The following is a 26,489-nucleotide window of genomic DNA, read 5'->3' as shown; positions in this document are numbered from 1 at the left end:
TAGCCACAGAGCGTTCCCCTCCCTCAAGTACTGGGGATCAAACTGAGGACCTTGTCCCTGCCAGGCATATGCTTATACCACTGAGCTATCTCCCTATCTTCCACTTTTTTTACGCCAGGAATTGAACTCAGTACCTCATGCTTATCAGGCAAGCACTGGTTCACTGAACTGTATCCCCAGCCCAGAGCCCAATATTTACGACTACTACATAATGCTGCTATCAATATTATACAAAGTGATTTCCTTTCACAACTGTATGGGTATGGTGATGCAAACCTGTAATACCAGCACTTGGGAGACTGAGGCAGAAAGACTGCTGTGAGTTCAAGGCCAGCCTAGGGTACAAAGTGAGTTCAAGGTGAGCTTGCACTACATAGCAAGACACGGGCTCCAAAATAAACAAACATGCAAGCATGCATGCATACATACATACACATGTTAGCTATGTATGGCAAAACACTTGGTATTCAAAGTATACAGTAAAATGCTGACTATAAAGTTTGTGCTTCAAAAGGTTTATGTTGAGCTGAAATGAATTGTTAAAAAGAAATGCATGTTTAGGGAAGCTTTGGAAGCAGCATTTTCTGCAGTATTCAAAGTCAGGTCTCAACACCAAAGAATTCATTTAAACATCATCATATATTTGGGCAAAAATGAAGGCTTCATATAATGGATGTTTGCAGCTGGGTGTGGCGGCACACGCCTGTGATCCCAACGCTGGAGAGGCTGAGGCAGGAGGACTGCTGTGAGTTGACACCAACCTGGGCTACCAAGTGAGCTCAAGCCAGCGTGAACTGCACAGCAACAGCCTGTCTCAAAAAGACAAAAATATAAGTTAAATTTTAAAAAATAATAACATGGGATGTTTATTTGGTATCCTTCATATAGTTGGTTTTTGTTTTAAGGAAGCCCCAGAATAACTGAGGACCAATCACTTAATATGTGAAATAATGATACACCGTCTAAAGCCAGGGTCTCGGTGTGTGTGTGTGTGTGTGTGTGTGTGTGTGTGTGTGCTTGTGTTACTGACAGCTCAGCCCTGGGATTTCGCACTGAGTTATATCCTGAGCTCATTTTTTAACTTTTACCTTGAGCCAAAGTCTCTAAAGCCACTAACCTACCCTGGCTTGGCCGGAACTTGCAATCCGCCTTACACATATGTGGCACCAGTTAATTTCAAATTCTAAGCATTTAGAATGCTGAAAGAAAAAGAACAGAATACATACAAAGGCAACAGAAGTGTTTCCCAGTCCTTTAATGTAAGTCATAGGTAGGTAGGTATATAAATGGAAATATTCAAAATTTAATGTCATTTCCAATAAAATAAGGTAGAAAATTCCTATTATCCTGAAAAATCTGGAAAATAATTTCTTCAAAGATATTTATATTCTTAAAAGGGGATTTTGGAAACAAAAACATTACAGAATGCTTGATAGGCCACTTTATGTTATAAAACAGGAGAGCAGAATTCTGCAGCAGTGAGGCCCAGTCAGTTTGGGACCGGCACAGCAGAACTTCAGCAGAGAGGCTCGGCTTGGGACCCTGCAGCAGAACTCCCTGCAGAGCAGCAAGGTGCTAGACCCAGCGAGCTAAACCAGAGCAGAACAACTAACCAGCGGGGCACAGCAGGTCCACTTCCACAGGCTGCAGCAGGAAGGAGCTGAGTACAGCAGCCAGATCCAAGGCAGACCCAGCTGGTCAAGTTTGAGTTCAGTAGATCGCGACCCGGTGAGCTGAGGCACACTGCTAGGCCCATTGGGGCACAGACCTAGACCCAGATCTATGGGAGCATCCTCTCAAGAGAGATGTGGCAACAGGTGGACAGACAGAACTTAGGGGAACTAATTTAAATACAAATTCCCAATTTAATATCTGCTTAGCTATAAAGCCATTATGTTTGTTCTTATGGTCTAAAATACAAACCCATTAGCTACAAAAGTTTGTCAATTGCTAAATCTCACTACCTATTATTAGTGTTGCTAATTGTATTGCTGTAAATAGAAAACTATATCTGCCTTAACCACATGTTCTCTGTTGGATAATAATATCAGGAGGCACTTGGGTAATAACCTCACCAAAGCCCTACACCAAAGGACCGAGGACAGTGCCAAACAGAAACCAATATCTCACTCAATCGAGAGGGCAAAATCTTGGGACACACACAAAACAAGAATCTCTGACACAGAAAAGCTACCTAAAGAACAGACTCCACAGAGAAGCTCTGATCACAGTGATACAGCTACTACCAAACTTTCACAAAAAGTATCACAGAAACGAAAATAAAGAGTTATCTCTGAAATATAAAATAGGCAATAATAACATATTTTTCTAAGTATAAACACTGTCTTAGTTATTTTCTTTGCTGAAACAAAATACCCAACACCCACAAGTTAAAGGGAGAAAGGATTTTTTAGCTCAGTTTCATAACAGACTGGGTCCAAGATAGGGTGGCATCACAGAGAGCCGTTCTTGACAGGGAGAAGGTAGCAAAGCAATAAGGGACCTTAATAGCATCTTTCTGTCCCTTTTATCTGTCTAGGCTACTTAGGCAAGTGGCACTCACACCTTTAATTCTTGCCCCCTGAACCTAGCATAGCACCTTGAAATGATTCCAGTGTCACATACTCTGGAACTAGCCACCACTGACTAAATGAGGCTCTATGGGGACAGCGAAACAAAAACTATGGCATTCTGCCTCTGACCCCCAAAGACTCATGAATATTTCTATTAGAGATAGTTATTTAGAAATATTATAGGCAGTCAGACAGAGCTAGGCCCTCCAGAAGTCATTGCAAAAGACAACTGTGAGGGCTGGCCTGATAGCTGAGAGGACTAATGCACCTGCTTCGGCAGAGCACAGGGGCTGGGGTTTGATCCCTGGCCTGCTGTCTGGCCTTGTCCACAGGGCATGCTGACATGGCAATTGAGACTGGGCATGGTGGCATACGCCTGTAATTTCAGCACTTGAGAGGCTAATAAAACAGGAGAAATCACTATGAGTCTGATCTATGTAGTGAGAACCGCTAGACCCTGTCCTAAATACAGGAAGAAAAAAAAAAAAAGATAACTGCGGATGAAGCCACCTTCCTTGAAGATCAGATCTCTGGACAAAGAGAAATGAATAAACCCATTACTTCCCCTATGGTTGAACAACAGTGATTGATATTCTGCACTGGAATCAATTACCTTGGGTGGAGGTCCAAAACCTCCTTAACCTACCCTTTCTAGGAAAGCCCTTGCCCAACCCATGTATACTTGCTGTGTGACTTGCTTCTCCATCTGATTCCCATTTAATCAATGTTACCTAAGTGACTAGGCTTGTTATAATCTTACTGGTTGACCTCAGTTTTGTCCTACCTCTTGTGACCAATGGATCAATATTAACTAAGCAACTATGCTTTTTATCTTATTAGTTGACTATAGTTTTGTCCCACCTTAAAGTCACCTCATCTCCTGGCTTTGTACAACAAAACACCTTTGAGAAACAGGATCAGTGGGCAACTCACTTTCTTGGCCCCCTTCTGTCTCTTAAACAAAAGCGCTCTCTCTCTCTCTCTCTCTCTCTCTCTCTCTGTCTCTGTCTCTGTCTCTGTCTCTGTCTCTGTCTCTCAATAAATTTTTCCATTGTTCTACAATTTAATCCTGGATTTCAGAGAACAGGAACTTGGTGTTTTAAACATCTAGCAGATTGGGAGTTATAATAGTTCCCTTATATTATTTAAAAGTCTAAAAAAAAAAAAAAGTCTACATATCATATGTCCTATATCACTGCTTTATGCAAAAAAGTGTTTAGTCCATCTCTAAGAGTTGCCAAAGTCCTAACAGTCTCAGCAAAGCCCAAGTCCAAAGTCTCATCAGAGATTTAAGGCAAACTCTTTGCTGTAAGCCCCTATAAAAATGAAAGAAAGTTAAATACTTCTAGGCCAGGGAGATAGCTCAGTGGAATGTTTGCCTGGCAAGCACAAGGTTCTGAGTTCGATCCCTAGTACCAACAAAAAAAAAAAAAGAAAAAGAAAGTTAAATACTTCCTAACATTCAATGACACAAAACAGTCACTTCCATTTCAAAAGTTATAAACAGGGGGATCTAAAAGAACGATGACAAAAGTTAAAACCAAAATCAAGCAAGGCGAAGACTAAACCCCACACTTCTACTGCCAGCTTCCCCTGCAATCTGTAGTCAGGTGTGTGCTCCAAAGCGCTTGGGTGGCTCCGCCCCTACAGCACAGCCAGCGGTTGTGGGTCCCAAAGCTCCTCTTTTGGGCCTGCTCTGCTCTCTCCTTGAAGTTTTCCTCAGACAACTCACAAACCTGGCTTCCCCAAACTTCTGGGGTCTCTACTGCACCTTCAGCTTCACATACTGCACTGCTTAGCTTCCCAGGCCTTCTTCTGAAACATGGGTGGGAGCCTTCCTGACCTCAACATTCCTGCATTCTTCATGCACCTAAAAGAAGCACCACATGGATGGTGCCAGGGTCTGCTTCCACCTAGAGCTGTAGCCAGGCTTCCAATTGATTGCAGGGGTCCAGTGCCCATGAACCAAATCCTGAGGAACAAACTTTCTTAGGTCCCTGCCATTCTGAAACATGATGGCTAAGCTTCTTCTCAAAACAAAGTCTTTCACTTCTGGAATTTTGAGGATGAAAACAACAGTTCTGTTGCTTCCCGTGATGCTTGCTGGCCATCTTTCTATGCTCCTATTCCTTCTCGACAATCAAGATCTTCTCTGCTCTAACTTTGCAGTCCACAGCTTTCCTGGAGCTACCTTTCAAGCCAAACTCACATTTCAAATCATTCTCCTGGACTCTGTGCTCAATTCTCAATGTAAATCTGGCTAAAGGCCCCCAGTTGCAGCAATGTCATAGCCTCAACATCAGACTGTCTTGAAATTCCTTCTGCCAGATTAATTAGTCCACAGCCCTAAATCTCAGTCTCAGGCAAAGTCTCTAAACATGAGCAAAATGTAGACAAACTTTCTGCCAAGGAATACCAGAAATTATCTGGAGTACAATAACCAATGTAGTCCTTCTTCCTAGCAGAAACTTCTGCTCTTTACTGGCAGAATTGTTATCAGAATTCTAGTCTCTTGAACTCTGACCTGAGTGGCCTCAGGTATTCCAGCTTTACTTTTTCAGCAGGATCTTGGAAACTTTCCTAACTTTCCCCCTTCCCACAAGATAGCTCCAAAGGCTCCTAAACCATACGATCAGGTACAGTCACAGGCACAACCCCACTTCTAGTACCAATTTCTGTCTTAGTTACTTTACTCACGTTGCTAAGATAAAATACCCAACATTCTTTAAGTAAAAGGAGAAAAGGTTTATTTGGCTTATACTTTTTAGTGTTTTCAGACCATAATCAAGTGACTCCAAGGCAGCATGGTATTATAGAAGAGAAATAATTCATGAGAGGTAGAGGGTAGCAAAACAACCAGGGACCTTAACAGTATTTGTCTGCCTCTTTTATCTTAACCAGAATACTTAGGGCAGGTAGCTCTCACACCCTTAATCCTAGTGCCCTTGAGTTTAGCACTGTACCAGGGTCACACACTTGTGACTGCATGAGGCTTTATGAAGCCAGCTAAACAAAAGCCACAAGAAACATTTAGTTCTACTAATTACAGTCAAACAGCTTTAACAGTTAAGAGCAAATAAACTGTATTCATTAATAAACAGGTCAAAAATTTACAAAATGCATAAATGCCTATTGCTGTCACTGGTGTGTATCCAGCTTTATAAATGTGGTCATCTGAAATACTCTGACGAGCAACCTAAGTCTTTCCAGATCAATCAAAAGCCTCAAGGAAGAGATGAGCCACCTGAAAGAGAACAGGGAGTGGGGGTAACCCTCAATAGGTCACCATATGTGCATTTGCCCAAAGAGCTAAAATCTCAAGAAAGATTAACTTAAGAGCTATGCATGGTGGTGCATGCCTATAACTCAGCACTCAGGATGCTGAGGCAGGAGAATCACCACAAGTTTGAAACCAGCCTAGGCTACATAGTGAGTTTAAGGCCAGTATGGACTACATAGTGAGACCTTGCCCATCCCCCCCAAAGAGGAACTTTATCTTTCACAAAGGCAGATGTACTAAATGAATCCTACTTCCTTTAATGAGAAAATACCAATGTTCTTACATAAATGTGCAATGTTTACAGAGTCAACACTGCAGCAAGGCACTTAGTTGGAGCCAAATTGGCAAAGACTGCATGAAACAAATTACAATTCTTTAAAAGTCTTCACACACTTTATATCTCCAGTATTAGAAATATGAAGATTATATATGTAGCACAATTATTTATAAAAAATAATGCTAACAACTTAAGACAGTGGGGAAAGGTTCTCTAGGGTTATGCTGAGGCAGCGCCTGGGTCTGAAAATGAGCTGCAAGCTCCTTGACCTCAAATTCCTCTCTGGTCCACAGACTCAAGCCACATCCCATGTCCTTCAGAGTGAAGAACCCCACGCTGTTGGAAAAATGTGTAAGATCTTGTCATTCTGCGCAGCCAGGAACTGCAGCGCATGAAGATAAAGATAGCACTACTTCTACTCACAAAGCTAAATCAAGAGAAGATATTAAAAAAGGAAAACAAATAATAAGATGGCAGAGAAATGCTGATGATTATCAAAGAAGAAAAGTGGTCCAGAAATTGATAATAAGGTTGTGACTGAACAAGACACATAAGCCTCAGGAAACCGAGGAGGATGAGAGATAATGCAAGTGATGACCATCAGGCAAACGATAAGAAGAAAGTGGGTACCACTGAAGCCCTAAGAATGGTGAACAACAGAAAGCCCTTGACCTGTCCACAGATGCTGTCAAGCTGAACCCTCACTTAATTAACCATTCTGTATGCCAAGAGACCCAATGTCTTCATCAAGTTACAGAGGTCAAATGTTGCCATCTGAGACTATGACCGTCGCATGGAAATCAATCCAGGTTCAGTCAGTCTTTCAAGTAGCAAAGACAGGCACGTGGACCCCTGGGTCCCCGGGTAGAAGCAGCCCAAGATCATCCGCTCATCTGTAAAATGGATTATAATGAGTATGTTAGAGCAGAGATGGGGAATCTTTCAGAGCTTTCGATGATACAAAAAGCCCAGCAGAGCATGTATGCCGTAAGTTGCTACTACTACAGCAATGCTTTAAAACACCATTCAACCAAGGGCCCAGAAAACTGAGAGAAAATACGAGATACTGAAGAAAGGGTTAAGGTTTAAGAGGACAAGACAGCACAGAGGAAAGAAGCCAGAGGACAATTAGGAGCTCAGTCTGGCTCTCAGCCAGGTGGCTTTCCTGGGAATGTCTGGCAATTTTCCTAGAGGAATGCCTGGAATGGGCCTGGCCAAGGTATGCCTGCAGGAAAGGAAAGCCTGAGTTTTAACAGAAATTCTTAGTACTCCAGGGGTTCTTGCAGCCATGAAGGATCCAAAGTCATGGCACCGTTCCAGGACACAGCCAATCTCAGTTAAAAAGTTGAAATTTCAGCAAAACTCGAAGGTTATGAATGTTTTTAATAAACTCTCAGCCAAACCTGAAGGTCAAGCATAATGACCATCCTTCCAACAAAAACCTTGTTTAAGTAAATACACCCTGTGTCGCACAATGTAATGTTGCAACCACACAAGCCAATGTACCTCTCCACGTCCAATCAAGAGAGCTAGGATGCTTCAAACCCCAATCTCTGTCCCAAGTTCAGCTGAAGCAGTGCTTTGCCATTAAGGCATGCATTTAGACAATGTTTTTACTGGGAATATAAACTTTAAAGGCTTATGAACGCAAACTTAGACTTCACTAAAACTTCTAGGTTAATACATACAAACTTTTAGACCTTATGTATATTTAAAAGAAATTTAAGGGTGGATTAATTCCTACACTTTTCATTAATCATTTTGGTTTTTCCTTTGAATTATGGGACAAGGAAGATACTTCATATGTGGAAGATTTATTGCTTTAATTTGAGTGAAATAAAAGTTTACTAGGGGGAGGTAAAGAAAATGCATTTAAAATTGATGAAGTATGACTTGGATATATTGTTCCTAAGGTCTCTTACTTGTTTTCTCAAAAGTTTGATTAAAAATAAGATTTATTTCAATACTGCAGCCATTATCAGTACAATAATTCAAAAAGACTTGTGCAGGATTAGAAGTACCTGGCAAGGCAAGAGTGGTCTCACCATGTTTCACATAGTAGCAGGCCATATTTAAATCTTGGATGGACAGAAAGGGACGATTTTCTTCACAATGCCGCTGTACAGCTGGATCACTTAGCTATAATTTTGTTGTTGCTTTTTTGCTGCTGCTGCTGCTGCTGCTGCTGTTGCTGTTTTACTGAGGATAAAATCAAGTACCATAGGCTGGAGAGACGGCTCAGTAGAATAAGTGCTTGCCTGGCAAGCATAAGGGCCTGAGTTCAATCCCCGTTCCACCAAAAAAAAAAAAAAATCAAGTACCACAGGGGTGGTCTATCACTGAGCTATACCCTCAATCCTCTTTATTCTGAGAAAGGGCTTCACTAAGTTCCTCAGGCTAGCCTTAAACTTGTGTGATCACTCTATCATAGCCTCCCAGGTAGCAAGGATTACTGGCATGCACCATGAAGCCCAGTGTAGCTCTCTGTGTTTGTTCAATATAACAAATAAATGTTGCTGTGCTGGTCCCGCCTCTGGGGTGCACTGAGACAGCAAATGAGACTGAGTGTGGTGGCATGGGTGCACGCGCTATAATCCCAGCTCTTGGGAGGCTGTAAACAGGCAGATCACTACTAGAGTCCGATCTAGTAGTGAGACGCTAAACACCCTGTAGACCCTTCCCATACCCATATATACAAAAATAAAGCAATAAAAATAAATGTTTCATGTTCATTCTAAAGAGGGAAAATAATAAAATATCGGAGGGGAGACTATCATTGGTCCATCTTCAGTGGACCAATATTTTCTGTACATTTAAGTACACAAAAATCCACTCTGTGTGCAATGGTGTACAGCACCACAAATTTGGAGGAAACAACACTGATGTTCAAGTAGCAACACTACCACATCTTTTTTTTTTTTCAGAACTGGGCATTGAACTCAAGCCCTTGCGCTTGTTCTACTGAGCCATGTCCCCGGCCCCAACTGCACACCTTATCCTACACTGTCCATCATTATTTTTGAACTAGTCGGCAACTTTGCTGGCTTCAGGTAAATGCAATTTTAATTCTTTAGAAGCTCCAGAAACTGCATCAGCGGGAAAGAATATCAAACAGGCAAATAACATATCTTTAAACTAGTTTCCTTTGCTGCTGTATCATGTACCAAATCTATACTTGACATTTCCCCCAAATGCATGGTGCTGTGTGGAAAATACAAGTTTCATTGGCAATAGCTTGAAATTTACTTTTAGAAACCTTGATCACACTTCCGTCACAGCTTAGTGATCCAATTAAATATGTTTACTTCTGTAAACATACTTACTTTACACCAAATCTTCACTTAAGTGTTTATTAACATACTTGGTTTTTTCCAGTTATTATACACAAGCAGGTAAGTTCTACAGTTTTCAGCACCAATAGGGGCATCAACTGTATACATTTGGTAAGAAACAGCACAGGCAGTTTTGAAAGTGCCATCCAATAAGCAAAGTGAAGCACATAAGTTTTTCTGTTAAATTTCATGGTAAGTAAGAAGCCTGTCCTCTTCAGCAGTTAAATCTCTAACCAAGCACAGTTCACTATTGAAATCTAATGTTTTGTAACACTAGAGGAAGAGGATACAAGTGTCTCTGCTCAGAAGGTTGCTGACCACATCAAATTCTTTTTTCTCTAAAGAAAGATGGAATGGTTTTGTTTGAATTTTTGACACGGGGATCTTGCTATGTTTCCCAGGCCAGTTTTGAACTCAGACTCAAGTGATCTTCCAACCGCAGCCTCCCAACTACCAGGACTACAAGTGTGCACCACTGTCGTAGTGACTTTTTTCTCGTTGCTGAGCCAAAATACACTGGAAGTTAAAAGGGAAAGGCTTATTTAGGTCAGAGTCCGTAGAAATTTCAGTCCATAATCAGCCACTCTTGAAGGCAGAGTGGCTGGCTTCGCAGAGGGGCATGTCAAAGTAGAAACAATTCATGGTGGCAGAACACAGTAAAAGCGAGCCTGGGAAGGAGAGATAAGCCTCTTTCTGTGCCGTATCTTGTGTCCAGTCTACCAATCCGATCAGTGGACTGATCCAGCAGTCACCCATCCTTAATCTCAGCTTTGCACCATGAATCAAGCACACACTCTGGATTCAGCCACCTACAAGAAAGCCCTATGACCACATGAGGCTTTGGGGAAACAGCTAGACACAAACCATAACTACCACTATGAAGAAGGATGGGTTTTAAGGCAAACATAACACTGTGTAAAAGGGCAGAAGCAGGATAAGACTGAATAATCTGCCATAGGAGATTTCCTGTTATCTTTTTTTTTGCCTGCACTTTCACTTTTATAATCTCCAAAATATTTGGCACACTGCATTTGGAGTGATTGTGGACTAGAAGTCGTGTAAGTGTATGATGTCCATTTGAGAGTCTGGTTATTGCTAGGTCACTGCAAAACCAAAAATAACTAGCTTTTAAGTAGCCTCACACACATATCACGGCCTTCTTACAAGTGGGAACTTTATCTATCTCAAGGAATACCATAGGAAGAAATGGTATCCAGCTGCCCTAATACCAAGCCTGTACTAGGGTCCTCCAAAGAGACTGACCTAATAGGATATGTGCATAGAGGAGCCTTGCTACAGGACTTCAATGGTGCAGTTCTGTTGGCTGAGAAATCCTTTGACAGGCCATGAGGAGATGGATGCCCACAGCATGGCTCAGTCCACGTCCGAAGTCCTCAGAAGCAAAGCAGCCAATGGTACAATTTTCAGTAATTCTCAGTCCAAGACCAAAAGCCACACATGGAAGCCACTGTGTTAAGACCTGCGGTCCAAAGGCCAGGAAGCCTGGAGTTCTAATGACCAAAGCAGCAGAAGAAAACTGGTCTCAGGTCTCAGAGGTCAATTTGTCTTCTGCTTTTGTTCTTTGCTTTTGTTCTTTCCAGGTCTAGGTTTGATCAGGTGGGGCCAAACCTGACTGGTAACAAATGTCCACCACCAGGTCCATTCAAGCCTCATATATTAGCTGGACACAGTGATGCACAACTATAACTCAGCACTCTGGGAAGCTACTAAAGGAGGATCACAAGTTAAAGCCCAGCCTGGGCAACTTAGTGAGTTGTGAGATGCTGTCTCAAAATACACCACACACACGTGCGTGCACACGCAATTCAATGTGAAGCCCATGGGTTCAATATAGAGGACTGCAAAAATAAGGTGCTTTTTTTTTTTTAAACCTCAGTTCAAGATGTTAGTAGTTTAATTTGTTAAGTGGTTTTTGTTTGTTTTTTTTCTTTTGTTTTTTGTGGCCGGCTCAGCCCACCCTGGGGAAGGAGCTGGTCAGCATGTGGTGCTGAACCGCTGTCCCTGCGCTCTGCCTAAGCTTGCCTAAGCAGGCGCTTTAGACCACTGAGCTATCTCACCAGCCCCCAGGACTGCAAAAATAAAAAGACTCACATATTAATCTCCTCCGGTAACTTCAGAGACACACTAAAAATAATATAATGCTTTGCCAAGTTTCTAAGTACTGTATTTATTCAATCTAGCATCATACAAATGTCCTTCCTACAAGCACACATACAGTAATCCCTTCCTTATAGTTTGGCTTTTTACTTATGTTGCACACCTTTTTTTCAATGTGAGTCAAAGTTTTCAAGATCTCAGCTTTTAGGATTTTAGCAGTTAAGATTTTAAACTTATAGAATTGTGACTTTGGGGATTTTTAGATGTTAGGAATTTGATCTCTTAATATTTCAACATTCAGTACTGTGGCATTCAAGATATGTCTTTCAAGATTATGATCATCAACACTAGAATAAACCTGACCTGCTAGGTATGTTGTCACACACCTGTAATCGCAGCACTGGGGAAGTTGAGGCAGGAAGATCCCTGGAAATTTGAGGCCAGCCTAGACTCCACAGTGAGTTCAAAGCCAGCCTGAACTACACAGTAAGACCTTTTTGAAAAGAAAAGAAACCTGACTAAAAATATATACTTTTGGAGAGCACAATAAAATTTTTAAATAAACCTAGCTTTCAATAAAACCTAAACCTAGTGGTTTAGTACTATAACCACTAATTATATGCTCCGATTTAAAACTGAATTAATTTAAATTAAGTAAAATGTTAACTTCCATTCATCAGTTGCACTAGCAAGGCCTTTTGTTATTTCAAAACCAAATAACAATTTTGGTTACTGGATTGGACACCACATAGGAACCGCATTTCCATTATCATAAATGCTTCAGTAGATAATAGTGCTGCAATGATTCTAAATTACCCTAGATTACATTCCAATTTAGTCACTTCTCGATGGTTTGAATTTCTTCCAAAATAACCTTTTAACTTTGGAAACTAAGAAACAGCAGTCATCGATACCATACGACATGTACATCTAAGACAAATAGGACAGCACATGCCTAGAATCCCAACATTGCAAGGTTAGACAGGAAGATCAAAGCTTTTACCCTCCCATCAAGGGAAAAGGTACAAAGCTAAGAACATCAAGGGATTTCTAAAATGTGCAGGAAAGTCACAAGCAACGATTTGTCCACGGTCAGCCTTCACGTGGGAGCAGTGCCCACAAGTCCACAGTCATTATGCACCCCCCGAAGGCCTGATTAACGCCATGCAGCCTTTCGGAAGGGCCCTTGCTCCAACCCATTCTCTCCCAGCCACTTTGGATCACAGGAACAGATGGGACAGAGCAACACCCAGCGGCAAGAGTTGAAACTACCCCCTAACACAGCAACTTTCTTAGCAACCAGATCAGTGACCAAGACTATTGAACTCCTAATACTTCTTGACCCCCACATTATTGCTTTCCCTATATAAATCTGAAGCTCATGTCAGTCCTGTAGTTTTTATTATAATTTTCTTTTATTTTGAAGAGCAAAAACAAAAGCACGAAAAAACAAATATAGAAACAGGGTAACATACAATACATACATTACAGATTTTTGAAACAAGAATAGCTGATTAACAATGAATGATATATTATCTATTTTTATCATCAAATCTGTTGCTCAGATTAACAGATATAGTTACACAAGACTGGACATATGATTGAATATTACCGCATGCTTTCAAGAAATCCTGGGGCCAGGGAGATAGCTCAGTAGAGTAAGTGCTTGCCTGGCAAGCACAGGGTCCTGAGTTCAATCCCCAGTACCGCAAAAAAAAAAGAAATCTTAAATTTTTGTTCTTGACTCTCTTTTTCTTTTATTACCTTTTTCTAAAAAATTTACTTTAAAGAGAATATAGTAATAATTGATATGACATTAGAAATGGTACACAGTTAAAAGACCAAAATGCCAGGTATTTCAAGCATAGTTTTTGTATTTCACATTGCTATCCTTAATGTACTTGCTCAGTTCCTAGTTATCTGCATACAGTTAGTCAAGATGAGAACTTTACAAATTAACTGCTATTTTCATTTAAAAAAAAAAAATGGTTAGGTGCCAGGGAAGTAGGTGGCAATGCCTCAACTGTATGTGTGTTGTCAGGCCAGAAGGCCTCTTCCAGTCTTGTCAAGGGGAGTGCTAACCTTCTTTCTCTTCCATATAACACTAGTCCTCTATTTTTGATCCCTCATCTGCATCTGGCGAGAAGCCAAGTGACTTTTTTTCCATAGGACAGTTTGTACTTGGCATCAGGGAGGCCAACACAGTGTTTGCTGTGGTAAACGTCCCAGCGCTGTATGTGCATGAAGGGAACCCAACCCAGGACTCTTGGATACAAGAAAACCCAGCTCCCTGTAGCCCCAGGGACTGCTGTGAGCCTTCTCACCAGCCAGCTCTCACGGTACAGAGCAAACCTATTTTCTGCCTTCAATAAATAAATGTTACCCTCAGTGCCTTTCCTATGTGTCTTATCTGATTCTTCATTTGAGACACCAGGAACCTGGAAAGAAGCCCCCACAGGACCCCCCTTCCAGTAACACCTGTGCAGGGTGAGATGATGATGCGAGTAAGGGGGGGCCCTCCATCTCCTCAGAACTGAGGGTCTTTCCTTCTCACCAAGGGAAACAGCCTTCTCTGTTGGGGTCAGGAGGGAATAAATGAACCTCAGCAATGGACCTACGTGAGAACACTCTTACTGCCATATTTATAGAGGCTCAGTAAAAACCAAGGCAAGTCTGTCCTGCATATTTATTCCTTCCCTCTCAATTCTACCCTATTATTACAGCATCTCTTCTCTTACTCACCATAATTCTGGAAGTATCATATGTGCCATATTTCCTACTCCTTGCACACCCACTGTGTCTCTTCAATATGCTGGAAAAGATTCCTTCCAACAGCCGACTTCCTACCACAAATGTTCCTACTCATTTTCAGTTCTTGTATTTTGCCAAATTGGATGCATCGAAAGTGACTAACTTAATTCTGCTTTTCTTTCAATTAGATAAAAAACATTAGCTTTACAATCCTCAAATAAACAGTAAGAAGATATATTAGAATATATACTGGATATATGAGATTTATAAATATGTATTTATTTTTATATACCAAATATGTAAATATCACATTGAACTATAGCAATGCTTGCTCTATTCTAGAAACAGGTCAATAGTAGGGAGGCTACCAGCTTCAAAGAACAGGTCAAGAGAATTTACTGAACCCAGGTGTGGCTCCACGAACCTGTAACCCAGGCTCTTTGAGAGACTGAACTAGGAGGATGCCAAATGCAAACCCAGTGTGGGTGTTACGGTTTACACCTAGAATGTCACCCCAAGACCCACATGTTCAGAATCCGTAGCTCAATGTGACCTAGACCTAGAAGGGTGTCTCCCAGGGGGCTCCACTCTTCACTCTCTGCTTCCCGGGTCCCATTCAGCAGTTCTCCATCAGCCAGCCCTCCTGTGATGCTCTTTCTGCCTTGGAGCCATGGTCTGAGCTGTGAGCCAAATGAGCCTCTTCTCTGTAAATTTCCATGTCAGGTACTATGTCCTGCAACAGGACATAGTACTGGGCAACTTCTAAGCAACTTAGTGAGACCCTATCTCAACAAAAATTTTAAAAATGGTCTGGAGAAACAGTTCAGGATGAAGGCCCTAGGTTCAATTCCTGCGTCCTGCTCCCCACAAGAAATATCGACCAAAACTCTCAAGTAGCCTTTCCTAATTTCTCTCCACAATGTTTATAAATACTGCCAAGATCATAATACAGATGTAATTACAACCCTACAAACGGAAAAAGACTGTCATGCTTCCTTTCATTCAGAGACTATTAAAAAGGAGAAAAGAGGGGCAGCCAGATAGCTCAGAGGATTAAAGCGCCTACTTAGGCAGATGCAGGGACCCGGGTTCAATTCCCATGTCCCACACCCCAGGACATACTAAGACAGTGATGAGACTGGGCATGGAGGCACGCAATTGTAATCACAGCGCTTGGGAGGATGAAAACAGAAGGATCACTACCGTCTGATCTACATAGTGAGACCCTGTAGACCCTGTACTAAATACATTTTTAAAAAATTTAAAAAGCAGAAAAGAATGAAGAAAATAAACCCAAAAGAAATTACAAATAATACTTTTGCTAAAAAAAAAAAAAAAAATTAAAAATGGGGACAACCTGCTTGGGCCCCCCCCCCATGTCCCTCTCAGACTGAAGCTTTCATTCCCCTAATAAACATTCAGCTCTTAGCCTCCAAAAAATAAATAAATAATAATAATATTGTTTCTAAAAACTTAGGGTTTTTTAATAAATATTCTTATTAAAAAATGGCTTGTTTAGGCCAGGGAGATGGCTCAGGGGCATAAGTGCCTGCCTGGCAAGCGCAAGGTCCCCGGTACTAAAAGAAAAAAAGAAAAGAAAAAGAAAGAAAGAAATTGCTTGACAAATTATAAGATCATCATATAGCCAAGAGTGGTGGTACACACCTGTAATTCCAGCACTCAGGAGGCTGAGGCAAGAGGATCACTGAGAGTCAGGGACAGCCTGAATTACATAGGGAGACCCTACTTCAAAAAAAAAGAGTAAAAAGAAATGGATTTTGACTTTCACGAACTTGAAAAAATGATCACATAAACCATTTGAATTGTCAAAGAATAGTTCAAGAATGAGACCAGACAGCTATTAAAGATTTACACTACAGAAAGGTAAGGGCTGGCCTGATAGCTCAGCGGACTAAAGTGTCTACTTAGGCACACTGCAGCAGCCAGGGTTCAATCCCCAGCTTGCGAGCCAGCCCCATTCCCAGGGCGCACAGAGATGGCGACTGAGACTAGGCGTGGTGGTGCGCCTGTAATCTCAATGCTTGGGAAGCTGTCAACAGGAGAATCACTACAAGTCTGATCTATGTAGTGAGACCCTGTAGACCCTGTCGTCCCTTCCTTATAATAATAATAATAATAATAATAATAATATAAAATAACTATTTACTCAGCAATGCTCTATCACACAGAACCACCCCTACTCATTTTGATTCCCCACAATCTCATATGTAGTTGGTGACAAACCATTTTACAGGTGGGTGTATCAGCACATCCCTGTGGAATTCCCACCACTTGGGAGACTCAGGCAGGAGGATTTCAGGTTGGAAGCCAGGCTGGGGAACTCAGTCTATCTCAAAATTTAAAAAATAAAAGGCAAATTAGCAAGACTTTGTCTCCAAAACTAAATAAAAAAGGGCTGAAGGTGTAATCTAGTGTGAATGCTCTAGATTCATTCCTCAGTGCCACAAAATAAATAAATAAAATAAAAGGGCTAGAGATGCAATCTAGTGGTACAGCATCCCTGGGTTCGAATCCCAATCAATCAATCAATCAATAAATAAATAAATATTTATACAATACATTTTAAAAGAAACAAGTAAGGGTCAGGAGACAGGGATCTATCTTAAATTTGCATTAACTGTGTAATTGTAGGTGAACTACTGAATTCCTCCATGCCTGTTTCCTCTGTTGTAAAATAAGTAAAGAGATTAACACCAAGTTCCAACTTTTAAGCCTGCAGTTATATACTTCTTGATGTGTGTGTGTGTGTGTGTGTGTGAGAGAGAGAGAGAGAGAGAAAGAGAGAAATACAAATGGAGATCTTAAATTTGGCAGAAAGACAATCTACTCATCCAAGGCTTTGTTAAAAATGACATTAAAGTTACAAAAATAGTGACAATGTACAGGATCAAAAAAGAATAGTAAGGGGCCAGGGAAATAGCTCAGTAAAATAAGCGTTTGCCTGGCAAGCACAAGGTCCTGAGTTCGAACCCTGGTACCACCAAAAATAAATGAATAGTAACATTAAGCATTAATGAACAATAGGTAGGGGCCGGGGAGATGGCTCAGTAGAATAAGTGTTTGCCTGGCAAGCGCAAGGGCCTGAATTCAATCCCTGGTTCCGCCAAAAAATAAAATTAAAAAAAATAGGTAACTGAGGAAGATAGTACACACCTAGAATCCCAGCCACTCAGGAGGCTTAGGCAGGAGAATCACTTGAGCTTAGAGGCTAACCTGAACAAAAACAATGAGACCCTGACTCAAAACAGGGGGTGGAGTTGTGGCTCCCACAAATTTTCAGAAAGGGAACACATAGGGAACAAAGAGCTACATCCCCCTCCTTTTTGACACAGGGCTTAGCTAACTCACAGAGTTGCCCAGGCTGGACTTTAACTTCCTGCCTCAGCCTCCCAGAGTGCTGGGATTACAAGCATGTACTACGTACCTTACTCTTGGTAGTTCTCAACTATTACAGCTCAGAGGCCTTTGTATCTCTAGCCACTTGGACCTGTAATCCAATACTCCAGAGGTGGAGGCAGGAGGATTACTGGGAGTTTGAGGCCAGCTTTGGGTACATGGCAAGATTTTGTCTCAAAAAAAAAAAAAAAAAAAAACACACACACACATAAATAAATCATATATAGCCACTGGCTAGGATTAATGAGCAATCCAAAAGAAAGAGTGTGAGAAAGCACCCTCACTCACATCAAAGGTTCTCACAGCCTACTTTCTGAAGTGGCACGCCATCATTTCCGCCATCTGCTGTTGGCTACATAGTTCAGGCCAGCTACGGTGCGGGAGGGGACTACTCACCAGTATGAATACCAGGGAAAGGGGCTCTGTTGTAGTCAGGGCTTAACAGGCAAAGGAATTAACACAGGACACATAACTCAGGATTATTTTGTACTATTCACACAAAGAGTCAAATGCAGAAGAGTGCGGACAATCTGTCCACACACTAGAGATCCAAGAATCCAGCTGACAGCCTGGATCCCCTGGCAATGTCCCCCACGAGTCCAGCTGGAGGCCCAGAGCCCACAATGTCTCGGGAAGTCTGTATGAAGGAGCTGCGCCCAAAGGCCGGTGGTAGAAACTGGAAAGTCTGCACCAGCAGGAAGGATCTGTGCCGCAGGCTGAGGGAGCAGCACTGGAGTCAGGAAGTAACCAAAGAACCACAGCTCTGCCCAACAGGGCTGCAGGCATCCTCAGTGAGAACAAAATCTCGAGATCCCCCAATGATAACAGCTGGGTTTGTATCAGAAAAGCCACCAGGACAAGCTCCTCCAAGCGATCAACAGCACATCATTGTTCCTTGCAGGTCTTTTCATGCTGCTGGCATCAGTCCTCAGGCGGGCCTTCCAGTCAGCGCTACACTGATTCACTTCAGCTGGGTGTTACAGGTTGCCCATTAGTTGATCTGCCACAGGCTCCACTGATTAAAGTTGGGGGCTATTCCCCTGGGCCCTGAGGACTGTGCCCCCTAAGAGCCAGGATTCTCCCCCATTGTACCTGGTTTAGTCTGCAGGACCAATAGCATATGGGAAAAATTGGGGCCACTTTGTTTCTAGGATTAAGCTATGAAAAATGCTGCAGTTCCCATTTTGGGCATACATAGTGTCCTGGTCACTGGCAACAGGGCCAACAGCACATCATCAGGGGGCTCAAAGCTGAGGAAATGAGGCCTTTTGTTCAACAGCTCTCAACATAGTAAGGCTGAACAACAGTTTGAAAGCAAATCTTTCAGCCACAGTTGAGCCTTCAAATCACTGTTGCTCTGACCAATATAGTGACACCGCCTTATCACAGACTTTGAGCCTAATCAGCCAGCTCTGCCACTCTCAAACTCTTGGCACCACCCCTGCCAAAACTCTGTAATTAAGGAATGTGTTTTCTATTTATTTATTTTATTATACACCTTCTCTTGTCTTTTTTTTTTTTTTTTTATTTAGTACAGGGTCTACAGGATCTCACTACATATATCTGACTCATAGTGATCCTCCTGTTTACAGCCTCCCAAGCACTGGGATTACAGGCCCATGCCACCTCACCCAGTCTCAATCCAGTCTCAGCATGCCCCAGGGTCGGGGTTGGCATGGCAGGCCAGGGACTGAACCCCGGCCCCTGCATCTGCTGAGCTATTTGGCTGGGGCAATTCAGGTTTGTTAGCCAAAATCTTTTTGTCTCCCACAAACCTTAAACTGTATAGATTACCAAAAATACTCACCTTAACCAATCTATTCTCCCACTACTGTTAGAAATTATTAGATCTGTCCAGACTTTTTCCATTGCCTGCACAAGGAATATGAGCTTTTTGATGTCTTATCTTTAATATATAGCCAAAAATCATCTAAGAAGAAAATTCTCTATCATAAAGGAGAAAGACCACAACAATAAAAAAAGAGGAACCCAGGAGATAATGTCAGAAACAGAAATCTTCAAAAATCAAACAAAACAATTTCTAATGTTTAGAGAGCTGAAAAATGAATTGCCATCCATTAAATATAATGTAACATAATAATTATTTATTAACACAAAAATAAAAGGTGGATTCTAAAAGCCTCCAGCAAGGAAAAATACTGGGGAGATCTATACGGAAGAGACACACTTGACAGAGGAAGATGACTGCACAATGCCATCCTTAAAATTCTCAAAGAAAATGGTACACTAATCAATATGGTGTGACAGGAAAAAAAAATGGCTGGGGAGATAGCTCAGTAGAATAAGCACTTGCCTGGCAAGCGCAGGGTCCTGAGTTCAATCCCTGGTACCACAAAAAAAAAAAAAAAAAAAAAGTACATGATCAGACATCCACAGGACTCCACAGCGCTCTAGCACATGTACTCATTATGTACTCTTTCTTTTAGGATGCTATTGGCCCTAGAACAAGTAAAATGTGATATTAAGCATGGTGGTGCAGACTTGTTACCCTAGCACTTCAGAGGAGTTAAGGCTAGCCTGAACTACAAAGGGAGGGAGACTCTTATCGAAACAACTAAAGAAACAAAAACAAAGATTTGAGGGACAGAAAAGGAAAGCTCTGGAACAGGAGAAATCATAGTCAAGTTCAAGGAAAACAGCTCTTAGGGGCTGGCGGGAGCCACACAGTCCAACCAGTCAGGTCGCACAACAATGGAGGAGGACAAATGCAGCTCACCAGAGGGAAGGAAGCCAGCAAACGCCCTGACTGCAGGAGGCATCAGGACAGTTAACAGGCACACAGCAATGAATATAGGGGATGGCAAAAAAAAAAAAAAAAAAAAATTGTAAATAATTATTCACAATTTTGTTGACAATGATCATTGATTTTTTACATGTAATATTAGCAAATAGAAAAGATGTCAATATAAAGTAGTTATAGGTGAAAGAACTAAATACTTCACTATCATAATAAGGAGAAACTGACCTTCCTGGTATACACTCAGTTATCACAAAGCTACTAGCTGGGCATGGTGGTGCAAATCTGTAGTTCCAGCACTTAGGAAACTGAGATAGGAGGATCACAGCAACTTCAAGCCCAGCCTGAACTGCATAATGAGACTCTCCCATAATAAAATAAAATAAAGTAAAATACAATACAGTACAGTAAAATAAAATAAAGTAAAATAAAATAGTTACCATGAACACTTGTGAACAAGGAGAACTGTATGCCTTTGTTTCTCTTGGGGAAATACCTAAGAATGAAGTGGCTGGAGAAACTGGAAGATGTACATTTACTGTCAAACTGGGTGCACCATTCACTATTTTAAATTGTAAAGAACAGTTCCTCCACACCTGGCCAACACAGCACGCTCAGCTTGCAGCCATTCTGACAGGTATGCAGTGGTATTTCACTGTGCTTTTAATTTCTCCTTCCCAAAGATTAAGGTGTTATGTACCCAAGCCACTCAGTGAGGAAAAGAATATTCTCAACAAACAGTGCTCAGGTAGCTGAACTTCCATATGCAGAAGAATGAATTCCAACTCTTATTTTATACACTATAAAAATTTAATTCAAAATGGAACAAAGACCTAAGTCCTAAGCCTATAAAGAGCTAAATCTATAAAGCTCTTAGAAGAAAATATGGCATGAATCATCATGATCTTACACTTAACAACAGATTGTTAGAAACTACTAAAAGTACAAACAACACAGAAGAACAAGGCACCCTGGCCCATGGGTGTGATCTCAGCACTAGAGAGGCCAAGGAAGGAATAAGCTCACTGGGGCCAGCTGGGGCAATTCAGAACCATCGTGAGTGAGGCCTTGGCTCAATATGAAAAATAACAAAATAGTTTAAAGGCAAGGAAATAGAGCTCAGTGCAAAGGTCCTAGGTAACACACACACACACACACACACACACACACACAGCAAAGTTCCTAGGTGGCGCACACACACACACACACACACACACAGAGAAGGAAAGAAGGAGTGGGGGACTGGAAAGCAAAATGTAAAACCATTTTGCACCATTGAACACCATCAAGAAATTAAAGCCAATCCATAGGACAGGAAACATGTTTGTAACTCATATCTGGTAAGGATCTAGCATCCAGAATGTAACTTTTATAACTAAACAACAAAACAATAAGCAATTCAATTTTAAAATGGACAAAGAAGTTGGGAGTACTGGCATATGCCTATTAATTCCAGCACTCTTGGGCCGGGGATATAGTTCAGTGGCATAATGCCTGCCTGGAAACTAAGGTCCTGAGTTTGATCCCTAGTCCCACAAGAAAAAAAAATTTTAGCACTCTGGAGGCTGAGACAGGAGAATCTCCATGAGTTTGAAGCCAACTCAGGTTAGCCTAAACTACAAAGCCAGGGGCCAAGAGATAGTTCAGCAGTTTAAAGCATCTGCTTAGACAAACTTAGACAACTGCAGGGACCAGGGTTCAATCCCCAGCACCAAATGCAGTGCCAGCCCCGCCCCCAGGGCAGGCTGAGCTGGCCACAAAAGATAAAATAAATATAAGTAAATAAATAAGTAAATAATTTTTAAAAAACTACGAAGTCAGGTCCTATCTTAAAAACAAACAAAATGGACAAAGAAAAAGACATTTTCCCATACAAATGGTCACAAGTGGTGAAAAGATGCAAATATTATTAGTCATTAGAAAAATACAATGCAGTCAGGTATGGGGATACACACCTACAAACCCAGCAGTTAGAAGGCTGAAGCAAGAGGATCACCATCAGTTCAAAGCCAGCCTAGTCTACTCAGTGAATGCAAAGCCAGCCTGAACTATATAGCAAGACCCTGTCTCAAACAACAAAACAAGAAAAATGTAAATCAAAACCATAATGAGGTATTATTTTATACGCATTAGGAGATCTATAATTTTAAAATGGTTTGGGTGTGGTAGCACACACTTGAAATCCCAAGTACTGGAGAGGATGAGGCAGCTGCTGTAGATAATAATTTTGTTGGTCTACCAAAAAGTTAAAAAAGAGTGACCATGTGACCCAGCAATTCCATCCCTCTGGATATACCCAAGAAAAATAAGAGTCCCCAGAAAACTTCATTCATGAATGGTAACATGCAACATTTTTCATTATACTAGACAAAAATGGAAAGCACCCAAGTGTCCATCAACCAATCAACATTGAAACAGAATGGGTCCTAGCCATAGAATCTGGGAATGTAAGACATTCTGGGAATCTTCATTACAAAAATTAATGAAGACCTGAACAATAAAAGTATTATGCTAGAAGAATAAACCAATATAAACATAACAGGCCATATATTATTATGATTCCATTTTTAGGAATAGGAATTTCATTTTAGCATGGATGAAAATGTCTTGAATGTCCTGATTATACACCTGATGACAGGTGTACAATACACTGACAGTCACTGAATTGTATGCTTGAAAATGGCTAATATGATCAATTTTATATGACATCAATCTTAGTTCAATTAAAAAGAAGCAGTCATCCCTGTGCTCAAAATGGGATACATGTGCTGCCAAAGTGAGCATCGGGCTCAGAATGTGGGATATGCAAAGACAGAGAGATCCTTCTTTCTTATCCTTAATTCTTTTTACTACTTAATTTTTCCACATACCAAATGATCTCAAATAATTAGAAAATAAACTGGTTCCTCAGCTAAATTAACAATGCTAAAAATTATTACTAAGAGGGCAATAATGGAAAGTTAGAGTCTTTGAATTACAGCTTTTTGTTTTTATTTATTTATTTTTTGAGACAGCATCTCATTAAGTTACGCCAGCACTCAGGAAGCTGAGGTAAGAGAATTGATTTGCGTTCAAATCTACCCTGGGCTACAAAGTAAGTTCAAGGCCAACCTGAATTGCACAGTAAAACCCTAAGACCTTGTCTCAAAATGACAAACTGATCTCCAGTTTGCAGCCTCTGGCCTTGGCCTCCTGGGTAGCTGGAATTATAGGTGTGTCCATTGGCATACTTCTTGTCCATTCTAATCATCTATTCTAATCATTGTGACAATGCGTTATGGTTCCATTACAAATGTAGTCCACTAACAGTAATTTAAAATTTTCAGAAGCTAGTCATTAGGTAAATCATAATATATTCAGTCCTTCATCCTTCAAAATAATAAATGTGGGGTGGATCCAACACTGAGTGCTTGCCAACGCCCTGTGTTCAATCACCAGCACCTCTAAAACATAAAAATAATAAATGTTAAGTAAAAAGTAGCAATAGAAATTAATGAAACATGTCCATTTTCCAAAGGAACATTGTGGCCAGTTAATCAATAATGATAGTGCATTTGCTACTAGGAGATTTAAATTTCCTGAGTTTTTCTCCAGCTGAAAACAGTAAATTAGTTTGGACAGGTTTCATCACTTGTTCTTCAGAAATGAGTTTTGCACAGTGCGTACGGAGTGTTTAATACTCACTTGTCGAGGAAATCTTTGTCCACTACAGCAGAGATGTCAAGGAGGGGATTCCCCATTCCAAAGAGAACATTTTCACTAAAAGACATAAACAAAATACAAGCAAGTTAGAAATACTTCTGAAAATAAATTAAAATGTAAAATGCATGCAAATATAAAGATAAATAATCTGTATTTAATCTTGACAGAAACATACTAGTTTATTAAACCTTTTATTGCCTATTATATGTAAGGCAACATTTTATACAAAGTCTGTAGGTATTTAGAGGAAAAGGTGACTTTATTTCGGTTTGGTGTTTTGTTTATTTGTTTGTTTTCTTTTTGGTTTTTGAGACAGGGTCTCACTATACAGTTCAGGTTGAACTTGAACTCACTATGCAACTGTAGCCAAGGCTGGCCCTGAACTCACAACCATACAGTCACATACCACCACGCCTGGCTTTGGTTTGCTTTTTGAGATGCAGTCTCATTATGTAATTTAGGATGAGCTTGAACATACTGTGTAGCCCAGCCTCACTATGTACATCACAATGACCTAAAACTAGCAGGGAATCTCCTGTCTTCGTCTCTGAATGCTAGGATTACAGGCATGCACTACAATAGCAGGCAAAAAAAAAAAAAAAAAAAAACACTTAGCCTTCTCTGCTTCCAAGAATTTTAAATTGGATGAAATATAACAAGAGAAACCAGATCATGTGATCTTCGTTTGTTTTTTTTTTTTTTGGAGACAGGGTCTCACTTTATAGTACTAACTGGCCTTGAACTCACTATGTAGCCCAAGCAGATCTTAAACTCACAGCAATCCTGCTTCAATCTCCTGAGTGCTGGAATTACACTCATATGCCATTACACTTTCATGTAACACTTTGCATAATATTCAACAGCTAATGATTGAAACTAATTTTAATGTTCTTTTTCTACTAAAAAAAGAACTAAAAATTCTATAAACTCTATATTCTATGTTCAAACCCTATATTCAACAAACATGATTTTAAAAGGTAAATAAACATAAATAAGTAACTCTCTCTAGTTAGTAAAACACCCAAGTTATTAGGGAGTAAGAAACATGTCCTAGAAGAGCAAGCAAGACCAAGTAAGGTTTAAACAAAAGCCCCCTAGCAGCAGGAAATGGCCCAGGGGCCATGCTGGGGCTAATCTGAAGAGAATGAAACTAGTTTTTTCAGTAAGACTTGCCCTGTACTTCTCAATGGTCTCCTGTTTGCTCAAGCTCCTTTCCAGGTGCCCCCAAGCCCCTTGGCAAACTCAGCCTTGAAGACACACCGGTGTGGTTCCCCCAAAGCCTCGGGCAGTCATGGGGCGGCTTCTGGAGTTTGTGATTGATTATTGTGGGTGTGGATGCTGCACCTGCGCGGGGCAGGTAATCTGCAACACAATACGAGGAGGGGAGGGAGGCTAGCTAGCTGCTAGCTGCTGCCACTCCCTGCTGCTCTCCAGCTCTCTGCCAGGTGCCACTCTGCCCTGGAGCCAGCTGAGTATGGACGAAAACCTCCAGGAACAGTGAGACAAATAAATTTTCCTTCCTTCATTTTGAGTGTCGGGTATTTCTCGAAGCAACAAAAGAAGAGTAACTGATGCAAGCCACACTCTGTGACAGATTATCAAAGAAGAGTAACTGAGACACATACTAACAATAATAGTAACAGGTCCAGTGCCTACAGGGTTCTTGAACAGAAAGAATCGTAGCCTACGATTAAATTTGTAAGATTGAATTGCAGCCTTTGAGCAACACCTCAGATTGAACAACTATGACACAATATGCAATTAAGAGACATTTGTTCCTTTATTTAAAGAAAATGGAGTGGGGGAGGGTTTTAAGATAATAAAATTCATTATTCACATGTAAATTGCATTTGTGATCAAAATAAAAGTCTAATAGCATACGGAAATATTTTAAGTGCTCAAAAGATAAAAGATCAACAGATAAACTTGCCACCTCCTTGCATTAAGGACTGATTTGTGCATTATTACTCAAATAATAAAAACCCTTAGGAATTTTTTAAAAATATGAGATGTCAAATAGGATAGCACACACCTATAATCTCAGCACTCTAAGAGGATGGCTCAGGAAGATTGCAAATTTCATGCACAGCCTGGGCAGTTTAGCAAGAGCCTCTTTCAAAATAATAAAAAATAAAAGGAGGAGGGCTGGCCAGATAGCTCAGAAGATTGAAGTGCCTGCTTAGGCAGAGTGCAGGGACCTAGGTTCAATCCTGGCACCACAGGCTGTGCCGGACCTGCCCCCGGGGCATGCCGAGACTGCTTGACTGAGACTGAGCAAGGT

At 41.0% G+C, this 26,489-nt stretch overlaps 1 protein-coding gene and 1 non-coding gene across 3 annotated transcripts in view; both read right to left on the bottom strand.

Moving 5' to 3' along the window:
• Adk (adenosine kinase) overlaps positions 1-26,489 on the bottom strand; it is a 563,958-nt gene that overhangs the window by 480,978 nt on the left and 56,491 nt on the right. For both annotated transcript variants that reach the window (XM_004624031.2, XM_004624032.2), the window contains exon 2: positions 24,191-24,265. In XM_004624031.2, coding sequence (XP_004624088.1) covers positions 24,191-24,265 — 75 coding nt within the window. The remainder of the gene's footprint in view (positions 1-24,190; positions 24,266-26,489) is intronic.
• Positions 13,558-13,685, bottom strand: LOC111818776. The gene has a single exon (XR_002822687.1). It is a non-coding gene; the product is annotated as a U6atac minor spliceosomal RNA (small nuclear RNA).

This window comes from Octodon degus, unplaced genomic scaffold, assembly GCF_000260255.1.
Source record: "Octodon degus isolate 3935 unplaced genomic scaffold, OctDeg1.0 scaffold00005, whole genome shotgun sequence".
NCBI lineage: Eukaryota > Metazoa > Chordata > Mammalia > Rodentia > Octodontidae > Octodon > Octodon degus.
Note: the sequence above shows the minus strand (reverse complement) of the source record. Positions and strands in the feature narration are given on the sequence as shown.